The sequence below is a fragment of the Nothobranchius furzeri genome, chromosome 16 (assembly GCF_043380555.1).
Source record: "Nothobranchius furzeri strain GRZ-AD chromosome 16, NfurGRZ-RIMD1, whole genome shotgun sequence".
NCBI lineage: Eukaryota > Metazoa > Chordata > Actinopteri > Cyprinodontiformes > Nothobranchiidae > Nothobranchius > Nothobranchius furzeri.
Window position 1 is genome coordinate 58363841 of NC_091756.1, and position 20000 is coordinate 58383840.

A 20000-nucleotide genomic window follows, 5' to 3' on the forward strand; every position below is an offset into this window, starting at 1 on the left:
GAGCGTTATGTCGTCGCTCGCTGCGAGCCAGTTGTAAACAGAGCAGCATGGTAGAAAGAACGCACGCTAAAGCTTGGGTCCACTTCACTAAATGTGATGGGTAACTGGGTGATGATGAAACCAGCGACAGCGATCTAAGTGAGACGTCCTCATCTTAATCTGCTCCGGTAGGTAAATAAAATGTTTAATATAACGTTATCTTGATATGTTAGCTTCCGTTTCGCTAATGGTGCGTTCGCTTTCTCCTCGGAACTCCGAATTTCCGACTAGAAGAACATGAACGCGCTCTAAAGTTTGGCTTCACTTTACTAAATGCTACAGGTGATTGGGTGAAGATGAAACCAGCGACAACGATCTAAGTGTGAGGCATCATCGTTTTAATCTGCTTCAGCAGTTAAATAAACGGTTTAAGATAACGTTAGCTTGATATGTTAGCTTCCATTGCCACCGTTGTTATCAGCTAATGGTGCGTTCGCTTTCTCCTCGGAAATTCTAACTTCCCAGTAGGAAAAATCAAATGAAAAAGGACGGCAAACGGAATGAAGATACACAGTAAATTTAGTTCACAGTAAAGATGTTTGCTTCAGTTTAATCATCAGCTTATAAAACTACAAGGACGATGTTAAAATACAAACAGTTGAATGTTATTTATCGTGATATGTATCAATTATGGTTATATATTGAGAAAAATATATATTTAATTATAAAAGAGAATTAAAATAATAAACACTCAAAAGTATTGAAAATTGGTACCGTTAAGTACCGGTATCGATTCGTAGGTACCGGGAGTTAGTACCGGATCGATTCAAATATCAAAGGTACCCATCCCTACCTCCTATGGCCGAGCAGCTTCTGACATAGACACACATTCACAGACTACTTTCTGAGAGTTGGACCAAAATCCATCAGGTGGTTTGTGAGAAAGTTTTCTAACAAGAAGAGATGTTTAAAAGTCTAAACACGTATTCATCCTCTCTGAAGTATCCAACAGATCTTCCAAGAATATAAACACGAGAAAAAAAAATACACACCATGCAAAAAAACTATGAGCCAGCCAGAGTGGAACATGTGTATACAGGAGGATTCAAGGCCTCTGTCATGACAACACATAAAACATCTTTCTACTTATATTATCTATGAAAACGATTTGTGAGTGAGCATACCAGAACAAGACGTAACTTCATGAAAGAGTCATCTCTTTAACTAGGCCTGATTGTAGCTGTAAATCTTTCTAAAAAATTCATAAGATCCATTTCACAAATGACCAAGCCGAGCATGTGTCAGAGCAGTAAGGAGAGGGAGGCGAGGCAGCGCCTGCAGTCGGAGGAAACACTACAAAATGGAAAAGATTTATTCTCAGCCATGATGAAATATTTATACTGAGGCATTCAAGTAAAGTTACTTTTTGTGTTCTGATTTAATGAATGATTTGAGCGGTGGCGGAGCTGGGAGGCACAGATGTTGAGTGTGCTGAAGCCTGCACTAATGCCCATTCAGGGGTCTATGTGGTCATGTGTCAGACTGCAGCAGGATCAAAGCAGGAGGAGCGCCATTGTGAGGATCAGAGGATGGAGGAGAGAATGGTGAGCACCTCCACAACTGCAGAGGTCCTCGTTGGACTGGGGCAGGATAACACATCAGGAATAGGGAAGTCTTTGGAGGATCTTTGATTAACCTCTCATAAGTGTTGCCCTAATGCATTTAAAGCAACATCTGGGTTCTTTTGTTAAAGACAGGCCACTCAACACCAGGCCCCCGCACGACCGGACGGATCCAAAGGACAAAGCTTTAGTCAAAAGAAATGGATCCTGGCAGAGCAGAGCCTCTCCAGTTCTCCCTCTGGCATCCTCTGAAACATTAATGACCCCAAGCTGAATCTGATCTGCCCTGCTTCACTCTGTCCTTTATCTCTATTTTGAACATGCCATCCACTAATACAGTCTCATCAGCGACTGAAACAGAACAACTACTGATCAGATGGGTCCAGCGTGGCCCGATCACAAGGTGGGATATCTTAAATACTTTTAAATAGGTGACAACGTTTTGACACAGAGCTAAAAAAAATAAAGACTCAATGAGCTAAAATATAGCTGAAAAATCTGTTTAACACACTTGTTACAACCCTGACATGTGCTGTTAAAATGTGAAGGAGGGGGTAACTTAAGAAACATGACAGTGGATTTAAAAAACGGTTTAATTGTTAAAAGGTTTAAAAACAAGCATGCATTAAATTAAACCCTAACAAAAAAAACTCAAAAAGGTTAACATTAGAAGACCAATTAACATTAAAAACACCTGGTTAAAACTTATATTAAAAGTTTTACCGAACAGAAGGTGTTTTAAAACCTAAGTCAATAAAATTGAATCACCAAGTTAACCTTTAAAACAATCCCTCTGGATCAATCAGAGGTTTAGCTTTTTAAAGTTCATCAACTCAGTAAGACTATGAAAGTTAAACCTCTTCAAAAACAAATTCAATTCAATTCAAGTTTATTTATACAGCACCAAATCACGACAAGAGTCGTCTCAAGGTACTTCACACAGTTCATTAAGCCAATCAGAAATAATGTTTCCTATATAAGGAACCCAGCAAATTGCATCAAGTCACTGGTCACTGCTGCAGCTAGAGTTCTGATGAGAATTAAAAAGAGAGATCATATCTCTCCTGTCTTAGCTTCCCTACATTGGCTACCTGTTAAATTCAGAATAGATTTTAAGATCCTTCTTCTCACATATAAAGCTCTTAATAATCAAGCTCCATCATGCATCAGTGATCTGATTGTTCCATACGTTCCTAACCGAGCACTTCGCTCTCAGACTGCAGGTTTACTGGTGGTTCCGAGAATATCTAAAATTAGGATGGGAGGCAGATCTTTTAGTTATCAGGCTCCTCTCCTGTGGAACCAGCTCCCAGCTTTAGTCCGTGAGGCAGACACTTTGTCTACTTATAAGAATAGGCTTAAAACATTTTTATTTGATAGGGCCTATCGTTAAAATCTGATGTTAGCCTAAATCTGGACAAGTGAGGCAGTAGAATAGGGGTTTAAAACAAACTCTGAGGCCTGGCGGACAGCAGAACCCCTGCATCGCTGCTTCACAGACTGCTGAAGGCACAGCCTTTCTATCCCAGGTGTGGTTCGTCAGAGAGGTTCAGCTCAGCTGTGCTCCTCAGCAGCCAGGAAGAGAGGAGGAGGAGGAGGGGCGATGTCGGGCTCATCACCGGTGCTGGGTGATGGCTCCTCCACCTGAAGAGGCCAGGCTGGTGGCCGTAACACACACTACATTAAACTAGTTAATGCAGTGACTGTATTTGACCAAAATTATTTAAAAGTACTAAACAAATAAATATTAGGCTGTAATTATTTTTCATTACTTTGCAGTATTGACAAACTAAATGGAGGCTTTAAAAGCGAGCGTCAAAGTAAATTAATATGTAACATTTGTGAAAAGAAATGCAAGATAATGAAACAGGTTCTTTAAATAAATTCAGACTTATCGGTTTTCCAGCTCTTATACTTTTGGAAAACTTTTTCATATTTTAAAATAATTTTCCAGAGCCAGCATGTGCTAAAAGGATCCTTTACGGGTTAATGAAACGTCACTCAGACCCTCTCTGCCCACTGTGACCAGAATGCCACATTTGCAACTTCAGAGTGCCGGTCCGGTTGGTTGGACTTAGAAAAAATTGAGCTGACATGTCTGGCGCTGCAATCTGCTTCCAGCATGTTTTAGATCATGAACACAGCTGATTTTGTGACGAATCACTAAGGAAGGCTGGGAGACGTTTCAGCGTTCAAATAAAAGTGTTAAAAAGACAAACGCACAGCCAGGAGATAAGTTTTGCTTTCCGTACTACTGAACGGTCGCTAGGGGGTGCTAAAAGCAAGCCAAAACTACCTAGTCGCCCTTCAACCACAGATGTGGACGCACAATAGGATAGTGCTGTATTACGATGAAGAGATTACAACACTCACAGGAACATTTTCATAAAATAACACCCATGCCTGGTGACCCTAGGTTACACAATAGCACATTCATAAATTCAAGACAAAGTTAAAGATCATAAAATAACTTTTTAATCATATAAACTTAACATCTCCAGTTTTCCATTAAAAAAAGGCTTTAAATAAAACTATAAACTCCAAACTGATGCTGATCAGATGACCTGAAAAGAATCTGTGGGTGGGCAGAAAGTGCCAGGAGACATCTGTGGCAGGTGACACAGAAATGTTAACACTCGGCTGAATCCTTAAATGGATAAAGGGACTCAAGAAAAAAAAAAAGCTAAAAGCTTCCATCACTTTCAACAAGAATGGTACCCTAAACGCAGTGTGTCAGCATCTTTAAACACCAGAGAGAAGAGAAGATGACAAAATCATTCTGACAGCCAGTTCACATGTAACATCTCCAATTCGTCCACCTCAGGGAGTTGCTGGGCAGCTTTACCCTGCTGCTGTGTGTGTGTGTGTGTGGGGGGGGGGGGGGACCCAAACCCCGTGTGTGATAGCAGAGTGTGTCGGGCTGAGTTTGAGAGCCAGGACATCCGCTACTTATTGATCAAGGAGCGACAGGGTGTCAGTCTCTACAGCCAGGAGATACAGCAGATGAGAAGCAGTTATCTGTGTCTGCTGAGGTGTCCGCTCTGCGCGAATCGATTCAAACCATCCCAACACTGGGAGGTGACATCAAAACTCCGATTTCCAAGGGTTGAGCAGGCAATTATGGAGTCTGGGATGGATTTGTTGACGCGGTTCCCCAGTGTTTGCTTCATGTCGGACAAACGCTGCAGCCCAGCACAGACTGAGGCATCCGCCCTGTGCCTTTGTGTCACCTTGGGAGCTTTCAACTCAAAGCACACTACATAAAGCAGCCTTGCTGCGTGTTGAAAGACGTGAAAAGGATGAGGCTACAACGCCGCAGCAGCCTTTGCTAGATCACAAACAGATGTTCCCTAAACACGCTAACACACTCAGACCGCACCAGCATCGCTGCCATCTCTCTCTGCCCCGGTTGGCCAGGGGGACAAAGCTTTTACAGAAAGGGGCCGAGGTCAGGCTCAGCCCTGGTGGGACCACGTCTCCATTAGCTCTTAGTTCACTGGGGTATCTCTGTTTTCCCCCAGGACGACCATCCTCTTGACTCCGCCCCGAGACTGACACAATGAGAGTATTGTGAGATCTTTACAGGATTAAAAGAGAACTGTAATCTAATCATTGTCTAATAGTTTTACTGATTTGTGGCATTTTCCAAATCACAAAATAATGTAACCATAAAAAGTTGTGTGAATCCATTTAATTAATGTCGCTCGTCTCCAAAGGGCAGCTTCTTTGGTTTGATACAAGCGTGGAACAGATTTATGGGTCAAAGTTTCCTCTTTGGCCTCATCTGTGTGAAGAACATTATTCTAGAGGTTGTGTGGTTTGTTCAGTCATACCAGTTATTTTAGATTTCTCCTACAACCTTTCCAGACAAGTGAAGTTCTTCAAATATTTGCATGCTAGGGTTAACTGGTGACTTGAAATTGTCCCTATGTGTGTCCCTGTGATGGACTGGAGACCCGTCCAGAATGCCCAAGTTCTTCGACCCGATGACTGCTGGAGTTTGGGTCAGCTCCTCACAACCCCACTGAGAAATAAAAGGTTTGGATGGTGATGATAATTAGGGCAGCAGTAGCTCGACAGGTTGAGCGGGTTGTCCGGTAATCGGAAGGTTGCCTGTTCAATCCCGGCTCCGGACAGAGAATTCTGCTGTTCAATTCAATTCAAGTTTATTTATATAGCGCCAAATCACGACAAGAGTCGTCTCAAGGCACTTCACATAATAAACATTCCAATTCAGGTCAGTTCATTAAGCCAATCAGAAATAATGTTTCCTATATAAGGAACCCAGCAAATTGCATCAAGTCACTGACTAGTGTCAGTGACTATACAGCAATCCTCATACTAAGCAAGCATGCAGTGACAGTGGAGAGGAAAACTCCCTTTTAACAGGAAGAAACCTCCAGAGAATCCCGGCTCAGTATAAGCAGCCATCCTCCACGGCTCACTGGGGATCAAGAAGACAGAGCAGGCACACACACACACGCACACACACACTGTTGTGTCCTTGGGCAAGACACTTAACCCACCTTGCCTGCTGGTGGTGGTCGGAGGGACCGGTGGCGCCTGTGCTCGGCAGCCTCGCCTCTGTCAGTGTGCCCCAGGGCAGCTGTGGCTTCATCGTAGCTCATCACCACCAGTGTATGAATGTGTGTGTGAATGGGTGAATGATACACTGTAGTGTAAAGCGCTTTGGAGTCCTTACTCTGAGAGGCGCTATACAAAAGCGGGTTATTCATTTATTTATTTATTTTTATATAAAAATAACTTACTGTCAGTGACTGAATGAGTTTAAAAACCAGTACTGGTCATTACCAAACAGACACGTCTGTCAAATAAAAAGAGGCTTTTTCAAAAACTTCCCAAAGTTTACACATCATTTCCTGTCTAACATGAAGGTGTGATTAGCTTAATTTGACCCTTCAGTTTATCCGGCAGTTAAAGTCACGCGAAAACCTGTTTAGCAAATAGTGAAACAGCAGCCAAAAAGGCAAATCTGGACTGTATAAAAATGTTTGAAAATCAAGTTCATATTTGTGGCAAAGGAAGCAGCCGCGTTACTAATGCAGGACCTGTGGGAGAGCCCCTAAAACAAGGTCAGTTTTTCCTGACAAGCACAGCGGGGCTTGAAAAGGTTTGGGGCGCACAGCAGAGCTTGCAGCAGCGTCTCCGGGGGAAGCTAACGGGATAAACAGTTCACTTAAAACCTCCTGCTTTCTAAGAGGTCACCAAGGAAATACCACACGAAAAAGGAAAATGGAGAGGCTTTATAACATCCTCAAAGGACCCCCGCCTGGTTTTGTTCTATGGCTCCACAAATACTGTGCTCAGTTGTTGCAACCACTAGAGAGACACAGCCATCAGTACTGGTTATTTATTAGCAATAATTGAGACTAAAGTAGAAGCTTCATTTATGCAGCTGCAGTTTTCCTGATTTGACTCCATTCTTCAAACTAAATTCTCTAAATGCTAAACTGGTGTTTTGAATGAAATGGCTAAACCTTTAGCACAGTTCAGGCACTTAAGCCACAATTAGCTAAACTCAACCACTTTTTTCTCTCCCCCTAAACACGTCTCACACGTGAGCAGCAAACTGTAAACACTGGCAGCAAAATATTGAACACAAGTAAAACCCAGCTGTCATCTTTAAACTCGGCAACTCAAAATCCGACACACATTTCCACTAGGGATGCACCGATACGATACTGGTATCGGTATCGGCACAGATACCAATACCAGTACCAGTATCGGTATCGGTAAAGGTTAACTAATACCAGGAACCGATACCAATGCAGTTGCTTGAAAATGGCTTCACTGTAACTTGTCATTTTTGTTCACCTAATATTTTAGTTTTGTGATGATTTCCATTCATGTATTTTACTTTTTATCTTCCTCCCAGTCTTTTCCTGTTGAAAGCAGAGAAGAAAATAAAACCTGTATTCCAAATCATTGCATTTTTTTGTGTGGTAGAAGTATCGGTATTGGTAATCGGTATCGGCGAGTACCCAGATCCAAGTATCGGTATCGTATCGGTTTGGAAAAAAGTGGTATCGTTGCATCCCTAATTTCCACAAATGTGATCAGACTAGTGGTGCAGGATGAAAGTCGGTTCATCGTAGCTTGTGATGTGGCTGAGGCACTGTGGCCAGATAAAAGCCGGAGAGGATTCACCGTAGTTGTTTATTTGTTTGTTTTGACTAAATGCTATTTGTAACGATTACATTTACATATTATTTAACGAACCATAAAATGTGAGATTCCATAGGAACTATGAAATCAATCTTATGGACCTTTGGACAATTTAAACCAGAAGATTGGAACTTTTTATTGCAGGGATTAGGTAACAACTTCGTATTCACTCAGAGACAAAAGAAAAAGAGTCAAGTTTTAAAAGTTTAAAGATTTATTACTAAACAAATTAAAACTAGACTAACTTTAAACACTAAATGTATGGTGTTACTAAGGTGAAGTGAGACGGAGAATGGTGTAGTGTGGAATGTTGTTCAGAACCAGCAAATCCAGAGAAACGATTAGTTCTGATGGGAGTGAAGGTGATGTCTTCGCGCTAAGCTTTGATTTGGAGATTCATAAACACATTGAGACGCCATTCTGCCGGCCTACGTACCCTTTGCGGAAGTCCCCGTTAGATCAGGAACGTCGAGGTCCAGCTTGACCCTCTCTGGAACCGAAGCCGGTTGGAAAAGCAGCGGTCGCCGACCAGACCAGTCTTGAGATACTTCCGGGTCACGACAGTTTTATTGGCATCTAGCGAGACCCAAAACGGGGTCGTGATGGTTCAGCTTTTATTCTGAAAGGAACCGTTGCAGCAGTTGGAACAGCAACAGATTTTATCCAGCTTGTCGTTGGTTCTTTTGGCTGAAGAGGAAAGTTACGGATTGGCCACTCCGACAACTTCTCTAGAACGCTTTGAACTCGCGTTAAAGATGACGTGGGCATGGTTTTATAATTTGGATGTTTTGATTTACAGTCAAATGAAAAGATGACAGATTTACCAAGCACCACCAAAACCACGCCTCCGTCAGATCTGGAAGATTCTGATTGGATCAGTAAAAGCAATGTGTGATGTGACTTAACCTTTCGTGTGATCAGTCTCTAGTGGAAATATTTAAAGGTATATTACTTATTATATTCTATAGGATTATCATATCAAGTAATTAAGATTGGTTCACATTTTTTTATTGACTAACGCTTTGTTTGATTAGCTTTATTAAAAATAGAGTTCTTCTGATTTATAAAAGAAAGAGTTCTTTGTCTTTATTCTTCTCTTGAGCTGCAAAGGAAGCAGTTTAGAAGCAGATGCATGACCTCGAGGCAGTCTCATGCAGATTAGTTCTTCCTGAGGAGAGAGGGAAATAACCTTCGGCGGAATAGCTCCTCCATCACGTTACATTCATACAATACATTCTTCTGTTTGTATATGTAGACCACCGCGTATGCAACATTGTGTTGGTTTGGATAGAAACTGTACATTGTTTATGTGTGAAAATACAGTAAAATGTACTTGGTAAAGCATCAGTGTTCAGCTGGTTCTTATGAATGTCCACGGATGGTTTGTGCGAGTCGTTTGAAAACAAAACACCATTTCAGAAGAAGTTACACTGATGTGATTTTGCAGGTGTAGCGTAAGAAAGCCTGGGAATGTAAAGGCCATTACACTACCCAGCCATCTTCACCAGGTCAACTGTCTGGTTTCCAAACCAGAACACGTGCTTGTTCATGACCTCACCATCTGGGAAACCACCATTACCTGTTTTATCTGTGCTGCAAGTCACAAGACTCCTTCAGAAGATGTTTTAAGTTTACTAATAAAATAATCATATTCTCTTTTATACAGTGAATTCCTAGCTTTACAGATTAATTACAATCATGGAACAATGACAGTAATAATGAATCAAAGCAACTGTTTATTGTTGAAATGTATTATTTCAGATCTTAAATACACCAAATGAATCTACTTGATGAGTTAATGGTGACAGTCATGCCACACTTTAATATCAGTATATTAACATCGACAGTTACATCATGTTTACAACACATAATATGTGAATTTGTCTTCTTTGGTATCCTAGCAACAGATGTGAGGCCAGGGGACTTTGTGAACACCTCCCACATTTTTCTGGACTCTGATTGTTCCAACACAGAACTCTCACTACTGGTGTGTAGATTCTGCAGATTCTGCTCCTTCATTCATGTGTTCATCAGCCTTTAAATGAATGTTTCTTATGCTGCACCTTATTCGTTTAGCAGACGCTTTTATCCAAAGCGTCTTACAATTTATAACCTGTAGGGCATGTTGTGATCATTGGGGGAGACCGGAGTACCCGGAGGAAACCCACGCATGCGTGGGGAGAACACGCAGCTCCACGCAGAAAGGCTGCAGCCGAGTTTCGAACCTGCAACCTTCTTGCTGCGAGGCAACAGTGCTAACCACTGCGACACCATGCAGCCACTCTGTAGCTATTCTCCCTTTAACTTTGTCTTTTTAATTTTATTTCCTACGTCTAATTTTATTTGTACCTTTAAATTAGATTTTATAATCTGCTGTTGTCAGGTTGATTTAATGTTTTATGTTCTTGCTGGAGGCTGCGCAGTGGCGCAGTGGTTAGAGCCGTTGCCTTGCAGCAAGAAGGTCCTGGGTACGCTTCCCGGCCTGGGATCTTTCTGCATGGAGTTTGCATGTTCTCCCTGTGCTTACGTGGGTTCTCTCCAGGTGCTCCGGCTTCCTCCCACAGTCCAAAAAACATGACTGTCGGGTTAACTGGTCTGTCTAAATTGTCCTGAGGTGTGTGTGTGCACGGCTGTTTGTCCTGTGTGTCTCTGTGTTGCCCTGTGATAGACTGGCTCTCTGTTCTGGGTGGGGTGTACCCCGCCTGATTGTCCATTGACCGCTGGAGATAGGCACCAGCTGCCCCCCCCCCCCCCCCCCCCTTCGTAGGTTTTGGGTAGATATGTTCTTTTTTGTGATTTGCACACATATAAAAAGTTGTGGTACACAGGAGTTCTTGTGCAGAGCTTAAAGTCAAAACAACAGAATAAATAAACATAAAGATGTCTCATCCATGTACTCACACATACACGGAGATATGTGAGGCTCTACCTCTCTAAAAGCTGTGTCAGCCTAAATGTGTCCTGTTGGGTTGTGACGAGCGCGTTTTCAGCTCCTGGTCAGACAAGCGGCTCCCCCCTGAGTCAGACAGGGTCCGCTGCATCAGCCCAACAGGTGCTTATTAGGATAAAGCAATCAGAGCGATGAGGCGGCAAGAGCGTCTTCACATTCATCAAAACATAACACATCCTGTCTTTATCGTCAGCTCAAGCCACCTTTAAAAGCAGAAAGTATGCTGCCTGTCGCTAAACTAAGAACTAAGTTATTTTGATTTTGGTTCATAAAAATGTTTCCTGTTGTTTGCTTTAGTTTTTCCTGCTTGCAGGAGCTGTGTTGAAATAAAATCTCTTCAGATGTCGATTAAGAACAACAAAATCCTGGACAAACATGGAGCTTTGGCGACAGTGTGTGTGTGTGTGTGTGTGTGTGAGTGAGTGTGTGTTTGCTTTGTGGCTTTTGTCTGAAGCTTTCATCAAGCATTAATACAAAGAGTAAACCTCAACAGCAGATGTCGGCTAAATCCGACCGTTCAAACACGCTCCTCCACCTACTGAAAATCAGGATGGAGGTGTCCCACGGCTGATGATGTCAGGATGGAGCAGGAAGTCAGTGATTGGACAGGTTTTAGAAAACAGAGGGGAAAGAGGATCCAGACCTGAGAAGCTGTTCTCAGGATTAATCCCTCCTCCTTCAGAGTTACATTTATGACTGCAGCACCTGAGTTGTCATGCTAAAGCGGTGCTTTAGCCATTACATGTGTATGCCTTTTTTAAAATTTTTTTTGCACAGTTTTATAGGCTTGCCCACATGGCATGAAATCCAAAAAGCTAATGATTTAGGAGGCTGACAGGAAATCTGAGGAATTGTACAAGGTTTGGGACTCACTGCTAGGCCAAGAGAATGTGCTCTAAAATGTAACTTAGAAACTGAAACGGTTTAATGGACCTGGTAGTTGTTTCTCATCACAATATCTTATGAAGGTGAGCTTCACTGAGTAAAGTGTATTACATGTTGTTATTTTTGAACACGATTGGTCTCTCCAAGTTACATATGCAGGCTGAGCATGAAAATAGTCTTCTACCTGTATTTTCTGCATTAGCCACTGAAAGAAAATAGACGGGAAACTCTTGGGTCAGCAAAAGCTGACAGATCTATGTCACACTTTCAGTTAGCATTCATGGACTCATCCATCATGGCTCACAGAGCGAACAGGACGAGGGGAAGAGTCCCGTTGCTGTTATCCAAGTCACGAATAAAAGGAGTAAGACTCCAAATCCTTTGGTTTTCTCTGACAAGCTTCTGCTTCCTGAAACAGGAGCGCCTGAGCTTTATTCCTACAGAAAATGATTCATTTCTACTAGAGACCGCAGCAGATTTAACCCACTGAAATAACAGGTGTGAGCTCACTTTAAAAGAGATTTTGTCTCCATTTTTGACAAATGGACTAACAAAACATCTCGTTTCTCGTCTCGTCTTCTTCCGCCCATCTGGGTCTGGGTTCTGAGTTCCAGACCGTCCTCTCCCCGGCCACCTCCACCAGCTCCTCCGATAAGACCCCGAGGCGTTCCTAGGCCAGGTCGGAGACGTGCTTTCTCCAACGTGTCCTGGGTGGACCAGGGGGCCTCCTGCCGGCAGGACATGCCTGCAACACTTTCCTGGGGAGGCGTCCAGGAGGCATCCTAACAAGATGCCCAAACCACCTCAACTGACTCCTCTTGATATGGAGGAGCAGCGGCTCTACTCCGAGTCTCTCCCGAATGTCCGAGCTCCATCACCCTAAGGCTGAGCCCAGCCACCCCGTTGAGAAAACTCATTTTGGCCGCTTGCATCTGTGATCTCGTTCTTTCAGTCATTACCCAAAGCTCATGACCATAGGTGAGGACTGGGCGGTAGACTGACTGGCAAATCGAGAGCCTTGCTTTCCGGCTCAGCTCCTTCTCCACCACAACAGACCGGTTCGGCGTCCGCATCAAGGCATCTGTCAATCTCCCTCCTTCCCTCACTTGTGAACAAGATCCCGAGATACTTGAACTCCTCCGCTTGAGGCAGGACCTCTCTTCCGACCTAAAGCTGGCAAGCCGCCTTTTTCCTGTCTAGAACTATGGTCTCAGACTTGGAGGTGCTGATCCCCATCCCAGCTGCTTCACAGTCGGCTGCAAACCTCCCTAACAAGAGCTGTAGGTCAGAGCCTGATGAAGCTAGGAGGACCACATCATCTGCATAAAGCAGATATGAGATTCATAATAACATCCCAAACAAATACAGAAAACATCTCTTGTTCTCAAACGATCTGTATTCTCTCTTCTTCAAGGATAACTGATACTCGTACTGTCTTTTTTTCCACTTTGGGGTTTTCTGTTGGATGTTTTCTTTCCCCTATAAACAGAAACTTTTTTTTTGCACTATTTACCTCACGACTGATCCTGACTGGATCCTTCCGGACAAGTCCACCTCTCCTGCGACCACGTAGAAGCACTCTGCTGTAATCCTATTATGAGCGCAGCACAAAGGAGCCTAAGAGGTTTACCCTGCTGCTTCTGACACACTGAGTTGGCTTCTCTCCCCTGAGATGCCCGGAGAGCTGTACATGTGGTCATTTGGACTTGAAATCCACAACATCTATTGTGCTTTGGTGAAAAGAAGACATATTGGTAATAGGATTGTTTGTGTGGGCTGAGGGAACACTGATGATGAGTGAAGATAAAGTGAATGAGATGATCCAGGGATGGGTAAGTCAACGATATTGCATCGGCACAACACAAATAAGATGAGAGGATTAATTGCAGGACTACCAGCGCTGCCTGGCTGCAGGATTTTGTGTTTATGGGAAACTTTAAATCTTGTCTGCTTTGATAAATTAGCTACTAGCACTAAAGCAGTGTCCGGGCCTTGTTTTACATTAAAGTACTCGTAGTTGTTTATTTATATATAACAAACAGAATAGCTTTTAGATAAAGTGTTTATTATTAATAAGTCAGACTAGAGCAGCATATTTGATAATCCTTCTTCCTGTGTTCAGCGAGACACTCCGGAAGAGGATTTGAAGCTGGAGGGGTGTGAGCAGCTCCAGACGGTTGGAGCAGCCTGTCTAAATGAAGGTGACGGCGAACGACTCCTGAAATTTGTTCAGGATGAGAAAAACCAGGTACTTTCACTGCAGCTCCATCCTCTGTTGTCTCTCCTCGCAGAAGGGAAGTGAGATCAGGCTGAAAGTCCCTCCTTTCCGCACTTCCTGCAGTTGTTTACTCAATTCAATTCAATTCAATTCAAGTTTATTTATAAAGCGCCAAATCACGACAAGAGTCGTCTCAAGGCACTTCACATAATAAATATTCCAATTCACAGTTCATTAAGCCAATCAGAAATAATGTTTCCTATATAAGGAACCCAGCAAATTGCATCAAGTCACTGACTAGTGTCAGTGACTATACAGCAATCCTCATACTAAGCAAGCATGCAGTGACAGTGGAGAGGAAAACTCCCTTTTAACAGGAAGAAACCTCCAGAGAATCCTGGCTCAGTATAAGCAGCCGTCCTCCACGACTCACTGGGGATCGAGAAGACAGAGCATGCAGACACGCACGCACGCACTCATTTTGTTACTATTTCCTCTTTCATTATTTAATTCTGGATGAAAGTTTAGTTACTGGCACAAACATTATAAACATCTCAGTTCTTCAGAAGAAAGTTTGTATGAAATTCCAAATAAACTCAAACCTCCCAAAGCGTATGTCTACTCCAGTTCTAACGAAAGCTTCACGCCACAAAAAAACGTGTCCTACCACTGAGGCAGCAGTAGGTAGAGCGGGTTGTCCAGTCATGCGGGATCTCTCCCAGCTCCTGACACAGACGCTTAACCCACCTGGCCTGCTGGCGGTGGCCAGATGGACCGGCGGCAGCCCCGCCTCTGTCAGTGTGCCCCAGGGCAGCTGTGGCTACATTGTAACTCATCACCACCAGGGTGAGAATCTGTGTGAGTGATTGTGATGTAAAGTGTCTTGGGGGGGGGGGTTCTAAGACTTCTTAGGGTTCTACAACCTCCCAAGGCATCCACCCATGCAGACTCACAGAGCTGAAATGTAGCCACAGGTGCCCTGGAGTGCCCTGATGGAAGTGAGACTGCTGAACACAGGCACCACTGGTCCCTCCGACAACAACGTCCTCTGGATTGAACCTACAACCTTCTGATTGCTGCACCATCTGCTCTACCGCTTGAGCTACTGCTGTCCCTATGGGTGGTGCCAGGCTGTAGCGTGGCAAGATTAGGCCAAGCAATGGCCTGTATTTGATATAGCGCCTTCTAGAGTCCTGGAACCCCCCAAGGCGCTTTACAACACAATCAGTCATTCACCCATTCACACACACATTCACACACTGGTGGGGATGAGCTACGATGTAGCCACAGCTGCCCTGGGGCGCACTGACAGAGGCGAGGCTGCCGAGCACTGGCGCCACCGGTCCCTCCGACCACCACCAGCAGGCAACGTGGGTTAAGTGTCTTGCCCAAGGACACAACGACAGCGACAGACTGAGCGGGGCTCAAACCTGCAACCTTCCGATTACGGGGCGAGCACTTAACTCTTGTGCCACCGTCGCCCCGATTCTTGACACCTGTTCCTTTTTATGCAGTAACACATTTAAAAGCATACAGTATTAAGGGACCTTCTTTTTAATGCCCATAGGTTATTGTGAAGTCGATGGGGTGTGGCCTCCTGGCACCTCTTGTAAGTGAAGTGGTTAAAAACAAGGAGAGCCATGATCACTGCCAGGCTGCCATCACACAGTTGACCAAGGTAGGTTCAAACAACCATCTTCAGTCTGAAGATCTACAAATAAAAGGATCGAAAATATAATAATAATGAAATGATTCTCGACATCTGATGGTAACCCAGTCATGACACAATTATTGTGTGTGTACATCTGTGACATACAAGATGAAAAAATAACTTATTTTAGTTTTAATTTAAACTTATCTTAACCATCTGCTCTATTTATAGACTTGCAGCCCAAATAAACTCATGCAGAGCTTCCTTGAAGTGATTGAAAACACTGATCCAGGTGTCATTTCCGAGACCATATTAGCCCTTCTCCCGCACCTTCAGACAGGTAAATTGTCATGTTCTGTGTCCCTTTGTTCCCCAGCCCCTCCAGTTCCCACTCCAGGTTCTCCTTTTGTGTTTCATAGCGCCCTCATGTGTCCTTTGTCTGCGTCTCATTTATGTGTCTCCTGTGTTCCTTTAGTCGTCTCCAGTCACCCCTCTGCAGTGTTTGTAGTTTCAGCTTTTAATTTTTATTAGTCTCTTTAATATGTTTTGTCCCACCGGTTTTTGTAGTTCTCCTTCCCTTTAGAATTTTAGTTATATGGTTGCTTTTCTGTTTTTAGGTTCACTTTTAGGTCATGTTAGGCCTAGTCCACACATAGCCGGGTTTTTTAAAAACAAATATCCGCCCCTCCAAAAACGTGCATCCACACCACTGCGTTTTAAAAAGAAACTCTGTCCACACGTACCCGGATAAATATGTTGTTAAGGACATGCCAGACCTGTAGGCGGCAGTACTTCCCCCGTTCTTAACCTCATCCTTCATCTGTGGTCTTCCGCAAGGAGCAGTAATTCCGCTTGAAAAAACAAACAAGCAAAAAGCGCTTGGAGAATTGATAAAGCGAGCACAGCTCTGAGGGCATCCGTGCTGTCGGCTAGTGTAAACACAGGTCGCACACGTGATGTCAGCATTTTTTTGTCGCGGAAAGTGACGTTGCGGACCTTAAAACTCCGGTTTTGTCTGTCCACACGCAGACACCCAAAACGGAGAAAACGCAGATCTTCACTTTGGCCGAAGTTTTTAAAAAGATCCGTTTTCGTGTGAAAAAACTCCGTTTTCGTGTGGATGACAGGCCAAAACGTAGAAAAATATCTACGTTTTGGCAGATCCCCGGCTACGTGTGGACAGGGCCTTTTGCTTCTCAAGTCACCCCTCTGCAGTGTTTGTAGTTTCAGCTTTTCATTTTTATTAGTCTCTTTAATATGTTTTGTCTCACTGGTTTTTGTAGTTCTCCTTCCTTTTAGAATTTTAGTTATATGGTTGCTTTTCTGTTTTTAGGTTCACTTTTAGGTCATGTTAGTTTCTTCCCTGATTGGTCATTGCTTTCACCCGGTCCTCCCCCCACACTCCACACACCTGCAGCTCATCTGCCTCCCATTATGCCCCAGTGTATTTAAGCCCTGTCTTGTCTCTGTGTCTTGTCGGTCCATTGTTGTTGTTTATCAGTGTGATTTATTCTGTCAGTCTGCCCGTTCCTCTGGTATTTTTGGATGTTGGCTCCCTGCCTTTGGATTTATTCTTTTTATTTTGGATGGGTTAGGGTTAGTAAAAGTTAGTTAGTAAAAATCCTACAGTAAAAGGATTTTCTTTATTTCAACTCCTGCCTCGTGTCATCCTGGGTTTCTGCACTTTGGGCTCTAACATCCCTCCAAAACGTGACATAAATGAAACCTGTAAAATATTTATGTCCCACTAAACATTGTCGCCCAAAGGAAACATTGCCATTGTTTCCTAATACAATGTATAATGTACATTTACAGAGTGATTGTGGACATCTTTTATCAGCACGGTTGTTGCATTAAACCACTTTTATGATAATTAATGAATAATAAAGTTAGAACTGTGCATGCAAAGAGTGTGAATGATTTACTGCAGCTTTTCCAAAACATGAAGTTTGGCTCCCTCTACAGCACGTAATTATCAACAAGGTAGAGAGGGATGATAAATAACAGAAACCTTTCCTTGTTTTTCCAAGTTCTTCTCCAGCTGGATGAGAGGAAGGCAGCCGGTGTGGGTCTGGTTCTATCAGCCCTGCAGAAGCAGCTGTCCTGGCTGCCCGTCCCGTACACGCAGCAGCAGGAAGAGGCTGACCAGTACGGTCTGTGTCGATGCTGCCGCGCCTTGACCATGCTCGCTCAGCCTTTTGTGGAAGAAGTGAAGAAGAAGGATGAAAACTTGATGAGTTCAGATGAAGATGAGGAGATGAAGACTGAACTTCTGAAGTTGTACGTTTTAGTCTCACCTGTGAACCGAATCGTTTTGACTGGATAAACTGGAGTGTGTGCTCTTCAGCTAGCAAAGCTTCAGATGTTTCTGTAAAAAAGTTGTACAAGGATGTAAAGTTTGATAAAAAAAAAAGGTTGGGAAAGTTTTATTTTGAAATGTGTTTTTGTCTGATGTAGCTGCATGAGGAGCTTGAGGGAACCTTTGCTTGAAGCTGATCTGAACCGAGGCAGAAAATCAGCATTGTGGCTGCACGCGGTGGAGATCATGGTGTGAGCCTTTATTTAGATGTTTTTCATAGCAAAGGGTTATTTTCGCTCAAATTAACTGATGTTTGCTGCAGGGGATCCTATCTGCCACCAAAGAGTCTCTTTCTGGGCTGCTGTTCTTCACGTCCTGGAGGAGAGGAACTCTGATAGACAACAGTCTGTCCAAGGAATCTAGAGCATGTTTGGCCTACCTGCTGTTCGTCCAGCTCATCAGCATGGAGGGCTTCCCAGCAGTGTTCAGGTGAGACAGAAGCAGTTGTCCATCTGTTTTTTTTTACATTTCTACATAACATGTAACTGAACCAAGGACGTAATTTTCACTTTAGAGGTGGGGGGGGGGGGGGGGGGGTATATCTTTACAGTATGTTCTAATGGGAAACCGGCTTCAACGGTTGTTTTCCGCTTGGTCCTAGTGCTCAGCCAGTGTCAATTTAATATAGTGTAATATTATTTTTGGATGGTAAAAAGTGCAGGGGTCAAAACTTGACTTTGGAAAAAGTGTGTGTGTGTGTGTGTGGGGGGGACATGTCCCCACTGTCCCCCCCCAAAAATTACGTCCATGAATTTAACTGTAAAATGTATTTTCATTCAACTCTCCCTGCCATTCCAGTCCCGTGTTTATTCTTCAGGGCAACATGGAGCACATCAATCATCTCCTCAGTAGGTATGCTACCAGCGCGGTCTGATGGAGAAGAGTCTTGGTTTTAAATACTGACGATCTAACTGTTTGCGTCTTGTCTTTGAAAGCAAAAAAGAGTCACATTTGCTCAAAGGACTGGTGAGAGCTGTTGGACGTGCAGAGAGATTTCAGTGACGAGACCAGGAACTGAAGCAGGAGGCTGAGCTTTACTGGTTATCTTTCTCTCGCATGACTTAGGCACTATTTTCAAAAAGCTTGGAGAAGGTAGAAGACAACAGCCTTCCGGTGGGTCTCCTGGAGTTGAAAAGCTTCGGTAAAGCACCACAGGTAAACCATGTGTAGTGTCAGGCTTTGTAGCGTAACTACTACATAAAATTATGACCAACACGATGTGATAATCCATATAAATATGAAATATCAACCTGATTGATCTGTGAATGTTTAATCAGAAGAGTTTAGGATTATTTGCTTATTCAGGGACCACGTAGGAGCCAAATTGAATGTTTTTTGTTTATTATTATGGCGCGGGTGTTTTAATTTTTCATCGTGCTGCAAGTGATGGCAGGCGGGGGGGGGGGGGGGGGGGTGTTCGCCGAGCTCTTATCTGTCAGTTGAATGTCCAAATAAGTATCTATATCTATCTATCTATCTATCTATCTATCTATCTATCTATCTACCTATCTATCTATCTACCTATCTATCTAACTATCTATCTATCTATCTAACTATCTATCTACCTATCTATCTATCTACCTATCTATCTATCTACCTATCTATCTATCTATCTATCTATCTATCTATCTATCTATCTATCTATCTATCTATCTATCTATCTATCTAACTATCTATCTACCTATCTATCTAACTATCTATCTATCTATCTATCTATCTATCTATCTATCTATCTATCTATCTATCTATCTATATACCTATCTATCTATCTATCTATCTATCTATCTATCTATCTATCTATCTATCTATCTATCTATCTATCTATCTATCTATCTATCTATCTATATACCTATCTATCTATCTATCTATCTACCTATCTATCTATCTATATACCTATCTATCTATCTATATACCTATCTATCTATCTATATACCTATCTATCTATCTATCTATCTATCTATCTATCTATCTATCTATCTATCTATCTATCTATCTATCTATCTATCTATCTATCTATCTATCTATCTATCTATCTATCTATCTATCTATCTATCTATATACCTATCTATCTATCTATCTATATACCTATCTATCTATCTATCTATCTATCTATCTATCTATCTATCTATCTATCTATCTATCTATCTATC

At 42.9% G+C, this 20000-nt stretch overlaps 1 protein-coding gene across 1 annotated transcript in view; it reads left to right on the forward strand.

Annotated features, from left to right (window-relative positions):
• The first annotated feature begins 13251 nt into the window (after positions 1 to 13251).
• LOC107387381 (glomulin) overlaps positions 13252 to 20000 on the forward strand; it is an 18954-nt gene continuing 12205 nt past the window's right edge. The window contains exons 1-10 of the mRNA XM_054749641.2: positions 13252 to 13454; positions 13745 to 13870; positions 15408 to 15518; positions 15723 to 15831; positions 17522 to 17771; positions 17949 to 18039; positions 18113 to 18279; positions 18649 to 18702; positions 18786 to 18816; positions 18916 to 19005. Of these exons, the coding sequence (XP_054605616.2) occupies positions 13413 to 13454; positions 13745 to 13870; positions 15408 to 15518; positions 15723 to 15831; positions 17522 to 17771; positions 17949 to 18039; positions 18113 to 18279; positions 18649 to 18702; positions 18786 to 18816; positions 18916 to 19005 (1071 nt within the window). The 5' untranslated portion in view covers positions 13252 to 13412. The remainder of the gene's footprint in view (positions 13455 to 13744; positions 13871 to 15407; positions 15519 to 15722; positions 15832 to 17521; positions 17772 to 17948; positions 18040 to 18112; positions 18280 to 18648; positions 18703 to 18785; positions 18817 to 18915; positions 19006 to 20000) is intronic.